Raw genomic sequence first — 18,614 nt, forward strand, 5'->3', positions numbered from 1 at the left:
CAACGCTTTCAGTAAATGAAAACGCGTCGAGAGATATTGTAATATGTTGTATGAAAAACCTTATGAATTAAGAGCGCGTTTACTAATCCGTAATCAGATTGAGAGAAATTGAATTGAGAAGGAATTGGAATGAGGTGGAAGTAGAATTAGATTCCTATTGAAGTTGTTTGCTAAAACTGTTTGAATCGGAGATGAATGATGTTGGTTCTATATAAGTTGTTTACTAATTCACTGGAATAGGAATTAAAACTAGCTTGATTACTAAATTGCCCTTATATAAATAAATTATTTTTATACTAATTAATCAAACTAATTTATTGTTCAAAACAAAAATCAAACTAATTTTATATACAAAATTTATCTTTATAAAAAATAATTAAAGAGGTTTCTTTTTGTTAGAAGATGATTATTTCCATTTGCCCCCCACCACCCAAAATCCCTTGTGTCTGTCTTCCCCACACCGCCCCTTTCATCCTGAAGGCTTTATTTTCCCAGCCGCAATAGCCTCCCCTATCCCTGCCTTTCCTTGCTCCACCCCACTTACCCTTATAGCCACCACCCCTAGCCCCAATTTATGAAACCCTCCATCTCTCTCCTCTATGCCCTCCCTCTCCGCTTTCTCGGTTACTCTGGCCATGGTTCGCAACGCCATTCAATCCAACGTGTTTGTGAAAGCCGATGAGTGGGTCGAAGTTCAGAGATCTCATATATGCTTCCTGAGCCGGTCGCCTACTATCGATTATAGTGGGTATGATGCTTGGCTGATGGGTTCTTTTTGTTTTCTTTTCATTTTCTCTAAATTTGAAATTTTGATTGTTGAAGTCGAGGATGGGTGTGATAATTCTACATATGGAGGCTGTTATATTTGTGGTGGTTTTAGGAGGGGTTGTGATAGGCATGGTGGGTACGGTTGTTATTGTGTATGTTCATGGTGGTAGATTTGGGAAAGACAGAAGATTGAGAGGGTGGTCTAGGGTTGAAGAGGAGTTGGAAGGTAAAACTACAAGGAGCGTTTCGGAATTAGAAAAAAAACTATGGTGGTAATATTGGTACAAAAGGTGGATTCCTAATAGGCTTCATTTCGAGGAATTCAATTACCACCTCAATGTCGAGAATTGAATTCTGGGAGTTTGGGGAGTCTGATTCCCTATATTAAGTGGGTCCCACACACTCTTTTCATTCCCAAGTGTTACTAAACGGAGGAATGATCAGGAATGGGGAATGACTCACATTCCGCCATATCCATTCCCTATATGTAAACACGCCCTAATATATAAGTGTTTTGTTTAGTACATTTTTGAAAATTTTAATTTGTGACTTTGCTGTTTGAGGCCCCCATCCATGCAGATCTCTGGCTTTGTCTATTTCTTCAACCCACTGCGTTTCGAGTTCAAACTCTTCTCTCCTCCTGTGGTAAATTAATGTAGAATATCGCTTATAATAAAAATAAATAAACAATATCATGCATAGAGAGAAATCAAATGTGTAAATCATTTTTATTTTTTAAAACTTCTTTAAAGATGAGTACAAGATAATGATTTTTCGGTTTTAAGATATGATGAGAATACGTTTGGCAGTATAATTCTAAAACAGTTCTCTAGAACAAGAACAGTACATGTTTGTCACTAAAATAAAAATAAAAGGATACACAACAAAAAAAATTCATATAGAAGTAAGATTTGACAAATTATTCTTTTCAATTTAAATAAGGAGTTTGCAGTAGAATTTCATCACCATCTTATATATATATGTAAATCAATTTTTCATATAGGATATTAATGATAAGCCATGTAAAAGTGATTAACAGTCTAGCACCAAAAACAAAAATGATGATTAATAGTTCACGTATGTGAAAGTTATATATATAATTGTAAATTTGATGAGCTCTCGAACCAAATTAAAATTCTTAATTTGATTAATGGTCCATGTAGAAGCAGTACAAACCATGCATGGTGATAAAAGAAAATAGTAGAAAAGTTACTCAACTACAATAAGCCAGAATGTTGGATCGAGAAACTCTAGCGGATGCTCTGAACAAGCTTGAAAGAGACGCAAATGGAAGACCTAGCAGAGTAAAACTCTCCCTCATACCTTCGAAGTTTTTTCTTTAAAGACCTAGCACAGACAGAAGGCGGGTTGGGTAGACGGCGGGAGGATTATTTGTGGAGGTGAGGAGGAGTTGAGAATGTTGTGAGGAAGAAGGTGGGTAATTCTATGATCTTTTTGCGGCTGAGTTTTTAAACTAGTAAAATCCTTAGCGTTTTTTCGTTTCTGCAAAAACAGAAACCGCGTGGAAAAGCAGTATATGTCGAACGGGCGGTAAGAGTTTCTTTCCTTTTAGTAGAGACTGAACTTTCTCAATTAAATGATAGTGGTCTAGAAACTCTTATTTCTGGACAACACCAAAACGTTTATGATTCATATCACATCATTTCCTCCTAGCCATTCTTTTACCAAACTTATCCACTCACTGAATTTGATAAATATACCGGCCACTGAGCTTTAGGAAGTACCCCGCTGATACTGAGCACCATTAATTCATGGTAATTAAAGTTTAGAAATTTTGATCTATAAACAGAATAGGTCAGTCTCACTCGAAAGATAAGACTTTATTAAAATTAAGTACGAACGGTTACATTTACATCTTGTGCTAAAATATGTCGAATGACTCAATCTTAATGTTGAAATTTGAAAATATTATATATAACTTTTTTTTTATACAACATGATATATTTACACTAAGGGAGTGAGAATAATAAATTAAGGTATGCATTGAGCTTATAATTTAAAAAGGGGAAGAGATCTCTCCGGATCTCTTCCTCCAAAGCCATCAAGTGATCCGGACCCTTGAAATTTAATTCAACGGCCACAAATTGTACTTTTAAAAGTTTTTATTAACTTATATGTTTTTAGCCGTTTGATCAAATTTCAAAGGTTCGAATCACTTGATCCTTGGACTTTGGAGGGAGAGATCCAAAGAGGATCTCTTTCCTTTAACAACCACCTCCACTCAGATGTTGTGTAACGTTCAGTCCTCGTTGACCAGAAATGGCCTTGACAACTCGGTTGCTCTCTACTGAATCTTTTGCTGCTGGTTCGGTCGTCACAATACAACCGAATATTCGTAGTCTATTTGTACGTTGTCTTCCAAACGATGTGAGTCCGAATGATCCTTGATCCTACCAAGAAAAGATATACAGGAAGAAATGTCAAAACTATGATGCAAATCCATTTTTAAGGGTTGATATGGCAAATTGATATATTCTAAAACTCCACTAGTGTGAAATGAGTCCAAAATAAAGAGTGAAATGTGCAAAACATTTGGATTCTAAAAAAGTCTTATTGTCTTACATACAAGATACATAAGAGTTTCGCAATGTCTAGAAACTCTCCACACAAACTCTAAGCATTCTTATTTTTAGAGTCTCCCTTATCCCTCAATACCTTTTAGCCCAATACATGTAATTAAGAAAATTGACGGTACTAAGAATGGCAAGAAGTGTGCAAAACAAATCCGAGCGCAAAAGATTCAAATCATCTCCTCCAAAGACATTCTCTACCAAATTTTCCACTCACTGAATTTGCTATGGACACCAGAACTGAGCTTAAAAAGTACCCCAAAGATATTGAACACCATGACAATGCAGTGCACATACTCCTCATGGTACTTGGCGTCTGAGTAAAAGAACTCGAACATTCCTCCAAAAGTAGGCACGTCACAAACTCCTAACAAGAGGAATTGCCATCCTAGCCAAAACACAGGCAATATGACATCATTGTGAGCCGCTTCGCACCTCTTAGCTTCAACTAGGGCAGCTATAGACATTGACCCAGAAGCCAGTGTTAGCCCCAGTCCGATCCTCCAAAGGGGTTGGAACATGTGACTTTTGTGTTGGAACCGTTCGCATAGGGAATTGAAGCAAGCATGATGGAGAGTGGGCGTACGTTTAAGGACTCAGTGGTGAATTCAAAGTTGTGTAAATTTCTGTTCATTTTGCTCCCTTGTACCACTGAGAATGATTCAACTTGGGCTAGGCAGCAATTCATCATGATTGTGCTTGCAAAGATGGGAACCTGAGAAATTATTATGTACTAATAATAGGACTGTCCATCTGCTCTGTTCGGATTGATTGATACTGCACGCTGGTTCCCCACTCTTTTGTTCGATGAAGCTTTCCAGTTTCGAGCTGCATAAGTAAGTACCTTTCACAATTCACACATCCAAAAAAAAAAAAAAAAAATTCCAGTGGCATCTGTCTGCTTGATAATTGATACTACTATGTCTTCAAAAGTACTTTGTCTAATTTCAGTTTTACCTTGATGATTCGTGTTAATGAGTTCCCTGCAGTGGGACTTTGTGCCTATAAAACGGAGTCCCAATGATGAAAATGACTAGTGACAAACTCAAGGCTATAACTGTTATAAAAAAAGCTCCAATTCCAGCCTATGTGATCTTCCACCCAAACCATAACAGTGGAGCTTATGAGTCCCCCAAGGCATATGTCAAAGTTAAACCAATTGAAGAAGGCAGGGATGAGCCTCACATCGTTGTGATCAAGCTGATTAGCACCATGTGCACGTAAGGCAACATTGAATCCAGCTATACCAGCAGCAAATACATAGAGGCCAACTTATAGAATGGTTGTTTGAGACAGAGAAGGCTTCACTTTCACAGCTGGTTGTAAATGTGGGAATTGAGCTTGGATTGCCAGCAAGATTACTCCCTATAATTGGTACCGAAAAGCTCATTCAATTTCGTATTACATGCCTAGATGAAAACATGCCATGAAACATATAAATAGTTGAAAGAAAAGCATACCGCTAAGTTTATTGCACAGAAGATGATGAAGGTTGTGAAGCTTGTGAGGAGTGAGTCACGAATAAATCCTCCCACGATGGAGAGCAGAAAAGAGGTTCCCATGAAATTGGTCACCATATTTGCTGATGTAGCAGGTGAGTAATGCATTGACAACCAGAAGTATGAGACGAAGTCAATGGCATTGGATAAGAAAACCATGTTGATCAGCACCCCAACAACTGCAAACAAAAAACTAAGAACAAACTTCCTCATCATAGAACTACTTCTTACACCCTTACAAATCAAAGTTTCGTGGGATTTACAAATACCCACATTGTAAAGAAAGTTGAGGTTCCATCCTAACAATCTTTAGTTGTTGAAGATAAAAGTCATGCATTAAGTTCTTAAAAGATCTTGGATTGCATTTGTTGAAGAACATGAGAATCCCACATCGGAAAATTGACAAGACTAAATATGACATGTTGAGTACGTTCCACCTTTTATTACACTGAGGCATTTTGTAACAAATTCTCACACATGTCTACTATGTAGGTGGTAATATGCAAGTTAAGAGACGATAATAGTGTGCTTAGTAGTGACTGATGAGTCAATGACCAACTTTACCATTATTTTTGAGTTAAAATAATCATTGTCTATTAGTTTTGAGTTGGATGTTCACATTCGAAGAGATTACTAATGTAGTTCATAAAAATTTAAACTTTACGTAGAGGGTTGGATAGGACTGAGATAAAGTACTCAATCTAATCTTTACTATTCTGATAAATTAAGGTCTCCGCAACTTGGTAAATTTAGAACTTACCACATGTAAGAGCAGCAGCTCTAATTCCTAAATATTTTTTGGGATTTGCCTCCTTTCCTCTCCAGTCAACAAACTGATCATCACTTTTTTTGTGAAAATCACTTCAGGAAAAATCTTTATTTATGCTTACGCAAAAACAAATAATCAAGTATACAAAAGAAAAAAAAAGCTGCACACATATCAAACTATGATTATCAAGATTGTAAAAATATCTTATTTCGAAATGAATGAGCCGAGGTACTTTCCTTACAAATTATTTTAAAGTCCTACTATCGTAAAATATAGATAACCCTAACATAACCAAACCAAGTAGATGTACAAAATAATAGATCTCGAGTCTCTACATTTAGCTATTGTGCATTTATCCGCATTCTGCTCTATCTCGATCATTCTAATAATCTAACAAGTTAAAATATGACACATCATCTATCATTAAATTTAATTAGTTTATTTTATTTTCTATTTTTCTATTTTTCTAAACAGACGTTAACCTAGTTCTACCGTTAATTTTTTGGGGACAATTAAAACAATAACCTTTGTCAATTAATGAAAAAAATTATGACTACCAAAAATCACATAAACTGATCCGAAGAATCATATCAAGCAAAACCCCAAAAAACGATATCTCTCTCTTTCTCTCTCTTTCTCTTAAGGATTAAGTTTGGATTATCTACCATTTTTTTTTTTTGGGTTTGAATATTCGGTTTGTGCTACCTCGGCTTTTTATACGTTTCCCAAAACTTTCGTGGGATTACATAACATGCAGTACAATCATAGTAGAACCTCAAACCAATCAAACCATTTTTTTGGGTTTTTCTTTTATGAGATTTGTAAGCTTTGTGACATATTTGCTAGGATGTTGAATCTCTTTTATTCTCGTAGTAAGTTTTAATGGATCTGTTGCAAATAGCAGCCAGCATGGTTTTGATGGTCTGCAATGTTAGGATTCAAGAGAGAGGATGATTGAAACTTCTGGAGAGAAAAAACTTAACGCAGTTAGAAAAATAATTAGAGTCCAAAAATAGAACAAAACTTCGTAAATTCTCTATTAACTTATGTATCACTTTATAAGTTATTAGATTATTTAAATGGTCGAAATATAATAAAATACGGTACATGTACAAATCATAAATAGAGAGATTCAGAATCTCAAAATAATATAGTCGGGACTTGCTCATCAAGGCAGTCGAACTGCCTTTGGTGCACGTAAAACTCGGATCATAATCAAATAATTGATGATGATTCTTGGAGGTAGTAAACATAAATAATTTATTGTTCAAAGAATCAAAGTATATATTTTGAGTTAAAACCAAATCTATTACAAATAATTGGAAAGTACTATGCTTCCTTCCTGAGTACCAAATATCTGTGTAAATACTAATTAACACAATTAAAGTGGTGAAGGCAAATGTGCATATAAAACGCAGATCAAGATGATCAGAAACCCTAAACAAGGGAGCTGGATTTTTTTTTAAACAAATCTGAAACCAAAAGTTTTCGATTTGGTATTAGACAATCGATGAGATATGATGAACCCTAGCTACAAGGTACTAGGTCTCAGTGCTCGTGCAACCAAAGAACAAATCAAACAAGCATACAGAAAATTGGCATTGAAGTATCACCCGGACAAACACACCAACTCCCCCCAAAACATGAAAAACGATGCCACCCTCAAGTTCAAAGAGGCCACTACGGCCTATGAGAACCTCATGAACAACAACAACTATAGCCCAGACCACCACAGCAACGATGACATTGACAACAATGACCAACACTGCGACAAAGAGAACGACAATGAAAAAAGTGACTGTAATCACCATCACTATGACGATGGTTACAACTATAGCCATCAACACTACTATAGTGACTATAGTGGCAGTGGTTATAACTACCATCGCTCTGATGACGATGACGGCTACATCAACAAGTATTACCATCCGTATGCCGACGATTTTGACTATAAACACCACTGTAGCAGCAATTACTATAGCCACGACCAAGACCACGGTTACAACTACAACCACCACCACTATATCATCCACGAGTATTATGATTACATCTTTAGCGGCCATCACTCTCGCTCCCATTGTCCTGATTACAGTTACTACAACAATAATGACAGTGGTAAATATTGTAACAAGACCAATATTGAAATCCTTGGACCCGAATTTTGGGGCATTGATGTAGACCCTAAGCCTGCAAGCGGTATTGTGGTTTTCATAAAGTAGGGTTACTCTTCCACTTCCTAAATTTCTCCTTTGATCTTCTCAAGTTTTTTCTTCTGTTATTAAAATTTATTTGATGAATATTAACGTATATTCATTTTGAATAGATATTAACATTTTAAATTCAGTCTGAAATTGTTTCATTTTAATTTGTAGTTTTGTATAATGCAGTATGCTTATTACTGGGTTTCAGCGGACTGCATCATGGGTGCAGAAATGTTGGGTATGTTTCAGAATTTCTACTTTCGATCCTCTTCTCTTTCATCTTCGTATAAGAGATTTATGTTAAATTCTGAATCTATACCATCAATTATGCATGTGTTCATTTTTTTATTTTTTATTTTTTTTATTACATATGCATGTGTTCTTGTTACTTCACGAAAATATAATGATCTCTTTGTTTGGCAAGAGAACATTATGCATATTATACAAATCAAAACCTTAAACTGCACATAAACCATAAATATGGGACTGACACGTATAATTGGACTTATGTTGCTTATATGATGTGATTGAAAATAATATGCCTACATTGCCGATTTATGTCTAGTGCATACATGTAGTATTGCATCTGCAATTCTTTTTAATACGAACGATAGTGGTGTGGGAGAAAACGAACCTAGGACCTCATGTACATAGATGAATACTCTTAACCACTTGAGCTACGAGATTTTTGCTGATTTTCTTATTCTTTGGTTGGCATTTAGGGGTTCATTTGTATGACACTAGTCGCCAATGTTATAAGAGATTTCTATTTTGATCAAAATATATAACAGTCAATAGAAGAGATTTCAAGTCCGATAAAACAAACAGTAATTTTGTTAATTAACTCTAACTATCTTCAGACTTTCAATCTAACTAGCTAGATGAGTTTGTAATGCATAATGTAAGGCTTTCCATAATTTTCATGTTCTTTAAATTTTCTTAGCTAGTGTACTCTTGCGTTTTACCCGTTCGTCGTCACATTTGCAATTTACTTTCCACAATTCTAGTATTCTATCATATTTATCAGATTTCTTATTACTAATGATCGTTTATTGCTTGTTTGTTTTAGTAAAAAATCATACAGAGAAGCTCAGAAGTCACGCATGAACACACAGATTGAATTGAATCATTATCCAATCAAAACTGAACTTTGTTGGATTCGATCATATTTCTCTGTTTTTTTTTTTGGCAATGCGATATTCAAAACTCTTCTAATCTATTAGAAGAAGGATTCGAACTCATGTGCATGGAAGATTCAAACTTGGATTGGATAACCTTGTATCTTCTCTTTTTTTTTTTTTTTTTGGCAATGCGATATTCAAAACTGTTCTAATCTATTAGAAGAAGGATTCGAACTCATGTGCATGGAAGATTCAAACTTGGATTGGATAACCTTGTAGGCTTGTATCTTCTCTGTTTTATTTTTTATTTATTTATTTTTTTTCATGAACACACAGTTTGATTCTAATTTTAAGTATCATAATACTTATTCAAAGTATTAGACTATTAGTAGCTCGTGGCAGTTTGCCGATTGATCTAACCTACAATATATGCGGATAACCCTGAATCTAATGTAAATGCGCTTTGTTTTGTTTTGTTTGGATCTCTATGTTTAGATTCAGAAGTGTGAAAAATCAATTGTAGGCATTATATGTTGGATATTTTCTTTGGAGTTTCTATTACCACTAAAAAAATTATCATGCACGAAGGAAAACTAGCAGTCTTATCCCTCCATCTCTGCCACTTTATCTTTAGTTCCATTGATTTCAATATTTCTTATGTTAGGTGGCTGTTGATCAAGAGAGAAGATGGTTCTTTTTCTTCTTTTCACTATTCATTTATTTCAGGAGAAAATTTGGCATATACTCATTACAATTCATTTGTTTTGAATGCAAGTGACTCTATTTACCACAGTGGTGGAAATGAGTTGAGCCATTGCATGGCGATGTGGGTTCGAATTCCGTCAGTGGCTAATCTAACATCTAATCTAACAAAATAAATTGAATGACCAAAAAAAAATTATAAATTTTGAATAGATAAACTTATTTTAAAAAAAAATTAGAAACAAGGCAATGGAAAACAAATTTTGAGTTTTAAGGAGTAAAGTGGCGGGTTTTGAATTTCAAGGAGTAAAGTGGGATCAAAACCAAGTTTTAGGAAGTAAAGTGACGACTTTAAATTGTAATGACCCGTCCCTAATTTTACGATTTTATTAATTCTAAAAGAGTGAATTGATGAAAATGCCCATAGGGGTGAGATTGTTGACTTTCGTTGACCGTCAGTTAGTGACGTGTATGAACTATAATTTTATTGTATTCTCGAAGTACTCAATGGTACGAACACGTAGGCGTAAGCGGAATCGAAATCGGAATTACGACGAAAATTTTACGAAACTACAAACGTGAAAGGCAATTTGGTAATTTTACATTGTGTGGGAGATATTTTCTGTTTTTCTTTGTGGCTTTGTTTTGTGAGCCAGTGGGGCCCACACCCCACTCTTTCCCTCTCTCCTGGGTTTCCCTATCCCTCGGAACTCTCTCATTTTGTTATTTCTTTCTTCAACTCTCTCATCTCTCTCACTGCCACCTCACCTCTCTTACTCTCTCAGCCATCACCATAACTCTATTCTTCTCAAACTCTCTCTATCACTCTCATTCTCTGCAAGTGTAAAGTCGCCGAAGTACCATGACACATATCAGCAACACGACATATCACCACTCATCTGTGAAGCCAGAATTGAGGGAACAGAGCCTCAAGCTCACTCATCCCTCTCTCTCTCTCGTCTCTGCACTCTTTGTGAACTGTAATCCTGAACCACCATCATTCGCCGGCTCCGGCGAGCCAAACCATCAAACCACCACCACGCCTTGTTATTCCCCATCTTTGTTAAGCTTAGATTGTGAACATTTAACCCAGACTTGAGACACTACACCTCATTGTAGCACCGCCATTGTTCAAGGGGTTTTCCGACAAGCTTCACCGTTTCTAACAAAGGTAAGCTTCAGGATTCCCTAAAACCTTCATTATAGATTGATCTAGTCCCATTTATGATCTTAAATGTTGTCGTGGTGAAGCTGGGAACGCATGAACATCAAGGAGGAGATTTCTCAGTTTTCTGGGAAGTGAGATCATGGCCACCGAGCCATTTTCAGACAATTTTTCCGGCCTGAACGAACACAACTCGGTCCCATTTTAGTACGGTTTTGTTCTCCATATTCCTAACTTTGATTTGACTCTTGAATAAAATTGGTTGAGATTTAAACTAGAAAATAGCTCTAGAAGTTAGCTCAAAAATCTGGAAATCGCGATGAAGGTGCATGGGCGCACATGGTGGCCGGTGCATGCAGCATGTGGATGCTTATGTAGCCACCTTGTGGCGATGCGTGTGGCTGCGCATGGAGGAACCGAGGTCCATCCTTAGGTTTCTTGACATGCCGAATTCGAATCAGTCGTCCATTTTTCGAAATTCGACCATTTTAAAATAGATCCTTTATTAGCCATACTTTGTATGAATACACGAATTTACTGTAATACGTTATATATTTACATAAATGGTTATGCATTGCAAAGATCTTCGATGCCCACGAGACGGGTTCAACTTGACGACATGATTTGTGAGTGAGCCTTTGCGTTTAAATATTATATATTTATTTGGTTTCCATTTATATATTTATGAAGAATTTTCTACTTTACGTCTGGATTAGATTACAGTTTATAAGAATTAACGAAATGATGGAATTTACAGAATTATGCGAAATCCTCTGGGATGCATAAATATGCGAATTATTATGGGATTTATTTACAGCCATGACTGATATTTTATTGAATAGTAGTATGTCGACTAGGACTATCGATTTACCATTACATGATCATATTTACGTTATTTGCTCATCGTGTGCTACATTGGTGTTAGAAATCGCCTGGGCCAGGGCCATTCTTCACGTGTATGTTCACATTGCACCGTACGCTCACTTTGGATCCATTTTAGGTGGCAGTCCTGTCCTAGATTTCTATAGGCAATTAGGACTCGTATGTGATGCGCAAAACGCCAATCTTCACGTGATTGTAGTATTATAGCGTATTTTTACACCCAGTCATGTTCATGTCAGAATACCTCTGCATGAACTCGTATGTCAGCATATGTCGATGAGCCTTCAATATGATATGTTCGTTTATGTGAGATATTATCGAGTATTATATGTTTTATATACGGAAATATTGAGAATGATTGCACTTTGAGATATTACTGTTTACGGTAAGTATTTTCATATTATATGTAGCATATATATTTGGAAACTATACTTTTTTTACGGCGAGAGGTTATACGTTTTTGAAAAGGCTTTTACAAAACTTTATTTTTATGCTCACTCACCCTTGTTTTTCGCCTCTCTAGCTTTCCGGAGCAGAGCTTCTGTGTCGACGAGGATTCTTGACAAATGTTGGTATAGAAGAGTACCTTTGATGACATAATTCTTATCCTACTTTTACTTTATTGATGTTCTGACATCACGTGTGAATTGGGTTCAATCCTGCTCACATGTGCACTGCATTTAGGCACTTTTAGGTTTAAATTTACTCATATTTCCACATCATTACACTTTATGATTTCATCACCTTCCTAATTTCGGTCATCACAGCTAGATTTGGAATCTAGGTGAATATTCCGAATCAAAGTGTGTCATAATTTTCAAAAAACAAAGTGAAATCATAATTGAGTTCCAAGAAACGTATAAATTAAGGGCCCTATACTTTTAATTTATGAACGAGGGTAATTGCAGACCAACACCACTAATAAATTGATTGGGCCTAGGCTTCTCTTACAGCCCAAAAACAATAATAACCTTAAGGTGCGGTACCCATGCAGCAGATTACAGCTATTCCGTATATATTCCCTCACTTAAAACCCTAGCTCTCTCTGTGCCTCTCTCTCGACTCCCAAGCACCATACTGTTCCTCTTCTCAATCAGGTTCGAAACCCTAATCTCTGATCCGAAAAATCGAAGCTTTTCTTGCCCTAATATCTGCAACAATGGTTATTTGCGCTTTCCCCCAAATTTAATTTTACTGAACGCGTGATTTTGCTGATGTTATTTTGAGTGACAGGAAAAATGGCAGTCCCTTTGCTGAAGAAGCAAATTGTGAAGAAGCGTAAGACCCACTTCAAGAGGCCCCAGAGTGACAGGAAGCACTGCGTCAAGGTATGAGTGTCTGGGTCATTTCATTTCTCTTCGTTTTTTTTTAAATTAATCGAATCATTGGAGTTTTGATGCTTCTAATGTATTGGAAATTGTTTAGTTTTGGATATGAAATTTTAATTGGGTTATTTGAGTAGGATTATTAAATTCTTAACCAATTAAGTATTGAGCAAAGTGGGCTTAATCGAAACTTGGATTATCTGGTGATATCTGCAAGTTAAGGATGGAAATATTAGTTAGCACACATGTATTTGCTTGTGATGACTTGGGTTCAATAAAGTTGAAAGTTAAACTTAAATCTTAAATGCGAGGTGTCTAAAACTATTTTTACTGTATCGGTGCTATATTGTTTTAGTGATGTTGTGTGTGGTAGTTGTAAAATGTGTTTCTCCCAACCTTCAAGCTTTTTGTTTTCGCTGCACTTGCCAGAAGTTGGGTTGATCCATAGCATTGTTTGCAGTTTGGAATTCTTTTATCTAGGTGGCTGAAATTTGAATTAGAATGTGAGAAAGATTGAAAAATGACTTGCCATGAGGTGATGAATCTCATTGTGCATCTTTTGCCTAATTGGTGATGAAATTGTTATTCAACTGTTCTGTGTTTAGGGTAGATAGTATGGCCTGTTAAGCAACCGTGTTGCTGCCTCCGTGTGCTTCGATAGTCAGATGCATGTAGGGTGATCAAGTGGTTTGATATCGTTGTTTTAGGAGATGCATACTTCTTTGTGCATGTCTGCTTCCTGGAGCCTTGGTGTTAAGTTGCTCTGTTTTAATGTATGTACTTTACTTATGGCAGGAAAGCTGGAGAAGGCCCAAGGGTATTGATTCACGTGTCAGGCGAAAGTTCAAGGGATGTGCGTTGATGCCCAACATTGGCTATGGGTCAGACAAGAAGACTCGTCACTATCTGCCTAACAAGTTCAAGAAATTTGTTGTGCACAATGTGAAAGAGGTTGAACTTCTAATGATGCACAACAGGTATGAAACCATTCTTTTAAATTTCTAGTCTATTCTCCACTTATCCTGTACGCATTAGAATTTTCTCACCCTCTGTTTCTCTAATGTAACTGCAGGACCTACTGTGCTGAGATAGCACACAACATTTCCACCAGGAAGAGAAAGGAGATCGTCGAGCGTGCAGCCCAGTTGGATGTTGTTGTTACCAACAAACTTGCCAGGTTGCGCAGCCAGGAGGATGAGTAAACCTTGCAGCTGTTATGGTTTATTTTGCTATGTGTGTTTCCTACTGTGCTAGTTTTCAGAATTTTGGGGAAATCTTATTCAGTTTGTTTTCGATTCGGTAGTGTTGAATCTAGACTATTTTACTAATCTAGTCATGTTAGATGACATGAAGTTCTACCAATCTGTTTGATTTTGCCATATTTCTACTAGTTGCTCGAGTATATTCAGTTTTTTGGCCTCACCTTTACTGTCTATCTAGTCTCTCTTCTGAAGAAGCATATTCTGCTAAATGCGAACTTTTTACCCTTTGAAGATGATTTGAATCGAGTTATCTGTGCTATGTTGTTGATTAACTTCATTGTAGACCTTTTTGCTCAAGAACAAATCATGATGTCATGTCTTGCAATGGCATTGTCGATTCCTATTATCCTTTCCATATTGCATTTGTTTGAAATTAAGCCTTGTGGTTTTTTCTAAATGCTTTTTATTCATCTCTGTCGTCCTTATCTTTATGTTTCATTTTGCGGTCTTTTTAATCTGCTTTTTTCTAAACTTATCTTCAAGCAAAAGGGCCATTGCGTCAAAAGCATAGGCAGTGTGACTTTCGTGATGTATTTTTGGGTTAATTCCACTTTGTATCTTTTGTATCATGGACCCGAAACCCTCATCACCGGCCCACAAGACCAAAGCAATTCAAATTATTCTCTCTTTATTTCCATGGACAGGTACATCGGAAAATTTCGTGCTTACGTTGCCAAGATTAGTTTGATTAAGAAATCAATGTGTTTTTTGAATTTAATTAATAAATGATAAATCAATGTGTTTGTTTTCAACAAACACAGATCGACGAGTAGGTTGGAATTTTCTTTGCAAAACTTCTTATTTATTGTGTTTAATGCATTTGTAGAAGTTAAACGGACAAAAAGCCAATAGTATAATCTAACCATGGTCTAAAATATTCATAATATCCCATATTTCCATCGAAATTTCCGTGTTTTTGGACTACCGATATTTTTTTGGACTACTGATATTTCCGATATCAATGATATTTTAGACATTGTTAAGTCATGTATTTTACCATGCAACAATGTATAAAGTGTAAAATATCGTACTAATTCATTATATATAAATGATTATGGTGTGTTTAAATTTCTTTCATTAATTACTACATATTTTCTACACTCACAATGTTTGCTAGCTCGCTATATAATCAACTTAAATCAGTTATATCTATCATGCAATGCATTTCCTTCCAATTTTTTGTGATAAATTAATAGATAATTGACTAAATAAACATTTTGCAAAGTTTCAATAAAAATTTCCAAGTTTTTCTTACAATTTCCGTGGTTTTTATTCAATTTTTATCGATATTGATAATATCCCGATATTTCCATTGAAATTTCCGTGTTTTTGGACTACCGATATTTCCGATATCATCGATATTTAATACCTTGAATCTAACAAATTCTATTGGTTCCCTAATCTAACAAATTTATCGTTTGACAAGAAGAAAAAAAAAAGCTTTGGAACTTTTTTATTTTTTATTTTTATTTTTTTTAGAACTTTGAAACTTTGTTATTCTCCAATTTTTAGAGTACAAAAACCAACTAGTCTAAAAATACATGAGAGTATAATTTGCTCTTTTACATCTTTTATGGGGAATTTCACACGTATTTAAAGCAAAAGTCTACAACAAACAAAAGTACCCATTTTAATTGGAGAAGATGTGTGAAATCCTTATATTCGTGTTGAATAAATTTGCTGACCATCTTCAACGATGCTCATAACTCAATTTATCACCGTTGAATGAATTTTAAAATTTTGATGGTGATAAATAGGACGGTACACATTACTACCGCTTGAAGGTAATGAGCAAAAATGTACCCTTAAGTTAATGAGCATGTTTAACCAAATTCGGGCTATTACACACACAAACACACACACGCGCGCGCACACACACAAAAGGGTAAGTAAATAAGGAAAACTAATGAAAAAGGCTTGAAAACTTTGAGTTTTAATGATAAGGACAAAATAAAGAGTAAAGTGAATAGTATCAAGATTGACTTTTTAGTGTAAAAAGATGATTTTTCGTTAAAGTGAACCGTACCGGGAGCTTTTCATTAAAGTTCCCAAGTAAATATACCTTTTTTTTCTTCCGAAAAAGAAGAATCAAAAGTTTTTGGAGATATAGTTCAAGTGATAATTCCAAGGGAGTGTCGGGTAGGATTAGAATAAGTTTAGAACTCGGTTTTCTTTAACGTAACAAAAATCAAAATCAAAATATATGAAACCATGGTACTCTGTTGTGTGCATGTTCCTGTGGTGCGTTATGATTGGTTTAATTACTAGATTGCTCCTGAGATATTAGATTATATGTATAACTTTGAATTTCGTTGTTGTTGTGTATGTGAATGGTAAAGTGTACAGTATATGAAAAGCATAAAATATCTGTCAACCAAAAACACACAGGGAGATGGTTTGTGTTGCAACTTCGTTAATAGGTCACCCTTTTTCCTTCACTTGACGTGCTTTTGACATGAACTTGTGAAGCAAGTCATTGTCCAGAAGTGTGCACGATGTTCCCTTCTTTCTTTTTTCTTAATTAATATATGAATTTAATAAGGATTAACTGGGTCAAACAAGTGCCAAAAAGTCATTATTCTTTAGGTCATTTCACAACAATATTATTTAATCTTGACGTTTTTGTCAACAACAATGGCTAATTGTCGTTGCAGATACTTTAGGTCATTAAGCCACTCTGGTAACCACTCGAGTAATTTTAATAGATGTTTATGTTTCTAGCTTAAAAAGTCAATAAACAATATGTAACTTAACAAACTGTAAGACCGATTTCAAATAGTTTATAAACATTTCTTGATGCACATGCAAAAGATTTTTGAAAACTCAACGATTACATTTTTTTTTTGTCGAATTTTAATTGGTTTTGCAAATTTCTATAAATAAAAAAATCATTGAATTTATTTTTGTGTAACTTTCGCCTGACCATAAGGCATAAGGTTCTCAAATTTAATGCAAGAAAATTTGGAGATCTTTATGTCTGACTGAAAAATAAAAATTAAAAACAAAATAATTATCAATGACATAATTTTCATGCTCTTCTTTCTTCCAGGTTCCAGGACAATTCGAGTTTTCCATAATTTTCGAGAGGGTAATCAAGTGGCGGATTCTTTGGCTAATTATGGTGTTGACCATCCGGATACTTTTTGATGGGATTGTTGTCCTCCTTGTGCCGCTGATGCTTATTTCTGCAACGTTTCTCACCTTCTGACTTATCAGTTTTGTTGGTATTGGTTGTCTTTTTCATGTTGTATAAGGTTAAATTTGGGTTTTCATGGTCCATGAATTTTGGGGAGGGGGAAGGGGATGGGGTAGGTTGCATTCCAGGTCTTGGTGACCGGCCCATGGCTTTTTTTTTTGTTTTTTTGTTTTTTTTTTTGACAGTAAGAAGGTGGACCGTGGTAATATAGTCAAACCCAATGAAGGTGGTGTTGCACCGGCTAAAGCCGCTGGTGGTGGTGGCAACGGGGGTAATAAGAAGAAAAACAAGGGGAAAAAAGTGAATGGCAATGCTGATGAGGATGAAGGTGAACAATGTGATGATGCTCCTCCACCAAGTAGTGAGTCACCAATTTAGGATAATAAGTTAAGAGAGAGGGGAGTGTGATTAGGCTCACAATGAGCTAACAATAATGTAGTTCAAATTCGTCTTTAACAACAATCGAACTTAAGACCTCTCACTTACAAGTGAAGAAGAATACTACTAGACTGTAGTACTAAGTGGCGACCGGCTCATAGTTTAAAAATAAAGAATGAATACATGACTAAACAAATGGCAATACTGATTCAAAGCTTATAAATATTTCCTTAATAACGTCTTAGTTTTGATGATGCAGATGTAATCGAACCACTTGATTATTGGTGTATTTTTCCTCACGACTCATCTCGTGATTCAAGAGAAAATAATCTGATTCACAATGAACTTCCGAGCCAGGAAGTAAGGGCAGGTTTGGCTAAAGTGAAAGAGATGAAATAATATATGAAATGAAAATATTAGAAAGCGAAAAAACTGAAAACAAAAACTTTGAAAAACAACCTAAAATATCTTATTATTTAAATTGTTATTCTTAGCATAATTTCGTGTACGTTGTACGTAGTTCTTTTACTTGTAGTTTTCACTCTACTGTCATATCTTTCCTTCTCCGCAGCCTTTAATTAGAAAAAACCAAACACAATATGAACAGAAAGTCACCAAACAGCCAGCCCTGAATTGAATTCAAAGACTCTCAAAGCACGTAAATATACTTGTCACCTAGGTAGCTAGCGGTGCGGCTCATTACTACGTACTTTCATTGCATGTTTCTTCTGAAACCAAAGCTGTCAAAATTTCTT

The 18,614-nt window shown here is 35.5% G+C and overlaps 1 protein-coding gene and 1 pseudogene across 1 annotated transcript; one reads left to right on the top strand and one right to left on the bottom strand.

Moving 5' to 3' along the window:
* Nucleotides 1–3,437: 3,437 nt before the first annotated feature.
* On the bottom strand, nt 3,438–6,008 carry LOC126622715 (protein NRT1/ PTR FAMILY 4.2-like; annotated as a pseudogene).
* A 6,661-nt stretch (nt 6,009–12,669) lies between these two features.
* LOC126623681 (60S ribosomal protein L32-1) lies at nt 12,670–14,445 on the top strand. The gene is made up of 4 exons (XM_050292637.1): nt 12,670–12,795; nt 12,932–13,026; nt 13,819–14,000; nt 14,096–14,445. The coding sequence occupies exons 2-4, from the start codon at nt 12,937–12,939 to the stop codon at nt 14,223–14,225; spliced, it is 402 nt and encodes a 133-aa protein (XP_050148594.1). The 5' UTR covers nt 12,670–12,795; nt 12,932–12,936; the 3' UTR covers nt 14,226–14,445.
* The last annotated feature ends 4,169 nt before the right edge of the window (nt 14,446–18,614 follow it).

The sequence above is a fragment of the Malus sylvestris genome, chromosome 5 (genome assembly GCF_916048215.2).
Source record: "Malus sylvestris chromosome 5, drMalSylv7.2, whole genome shotgun sequence".
NCBI classification, from domain to species: domain Eukaryota; kingdom Viridiplantae; phylum Streptophyta; class Magnoliopsida; order Rosales; family Rosaceae; genus Malus; species Malus sylvestris.

Coding starts and splice junctions, on each gene's coding strand:
- LOC126623681 (XM_050292637.1), top strand. CDS start 12,937: ATGGCAGTCCCTTTGCTGAAGAAGCAAATTGTGAAGAAGCGTAAGACC. Junction 13,027..13,818: donor ACAGGAAGCACTGCGTCAAG/GTATGAGTGTCT, acceptor TACTTATGGCAG/GAAAGCTGGAGAAGGCCCAA. Junction 14,001..14,095: donor CTTCTAATGATGCACAACAG/GTATGAAACCAT, acceptor ATGTAACTGCAG/GACCTACTGTGCTGAGATAG.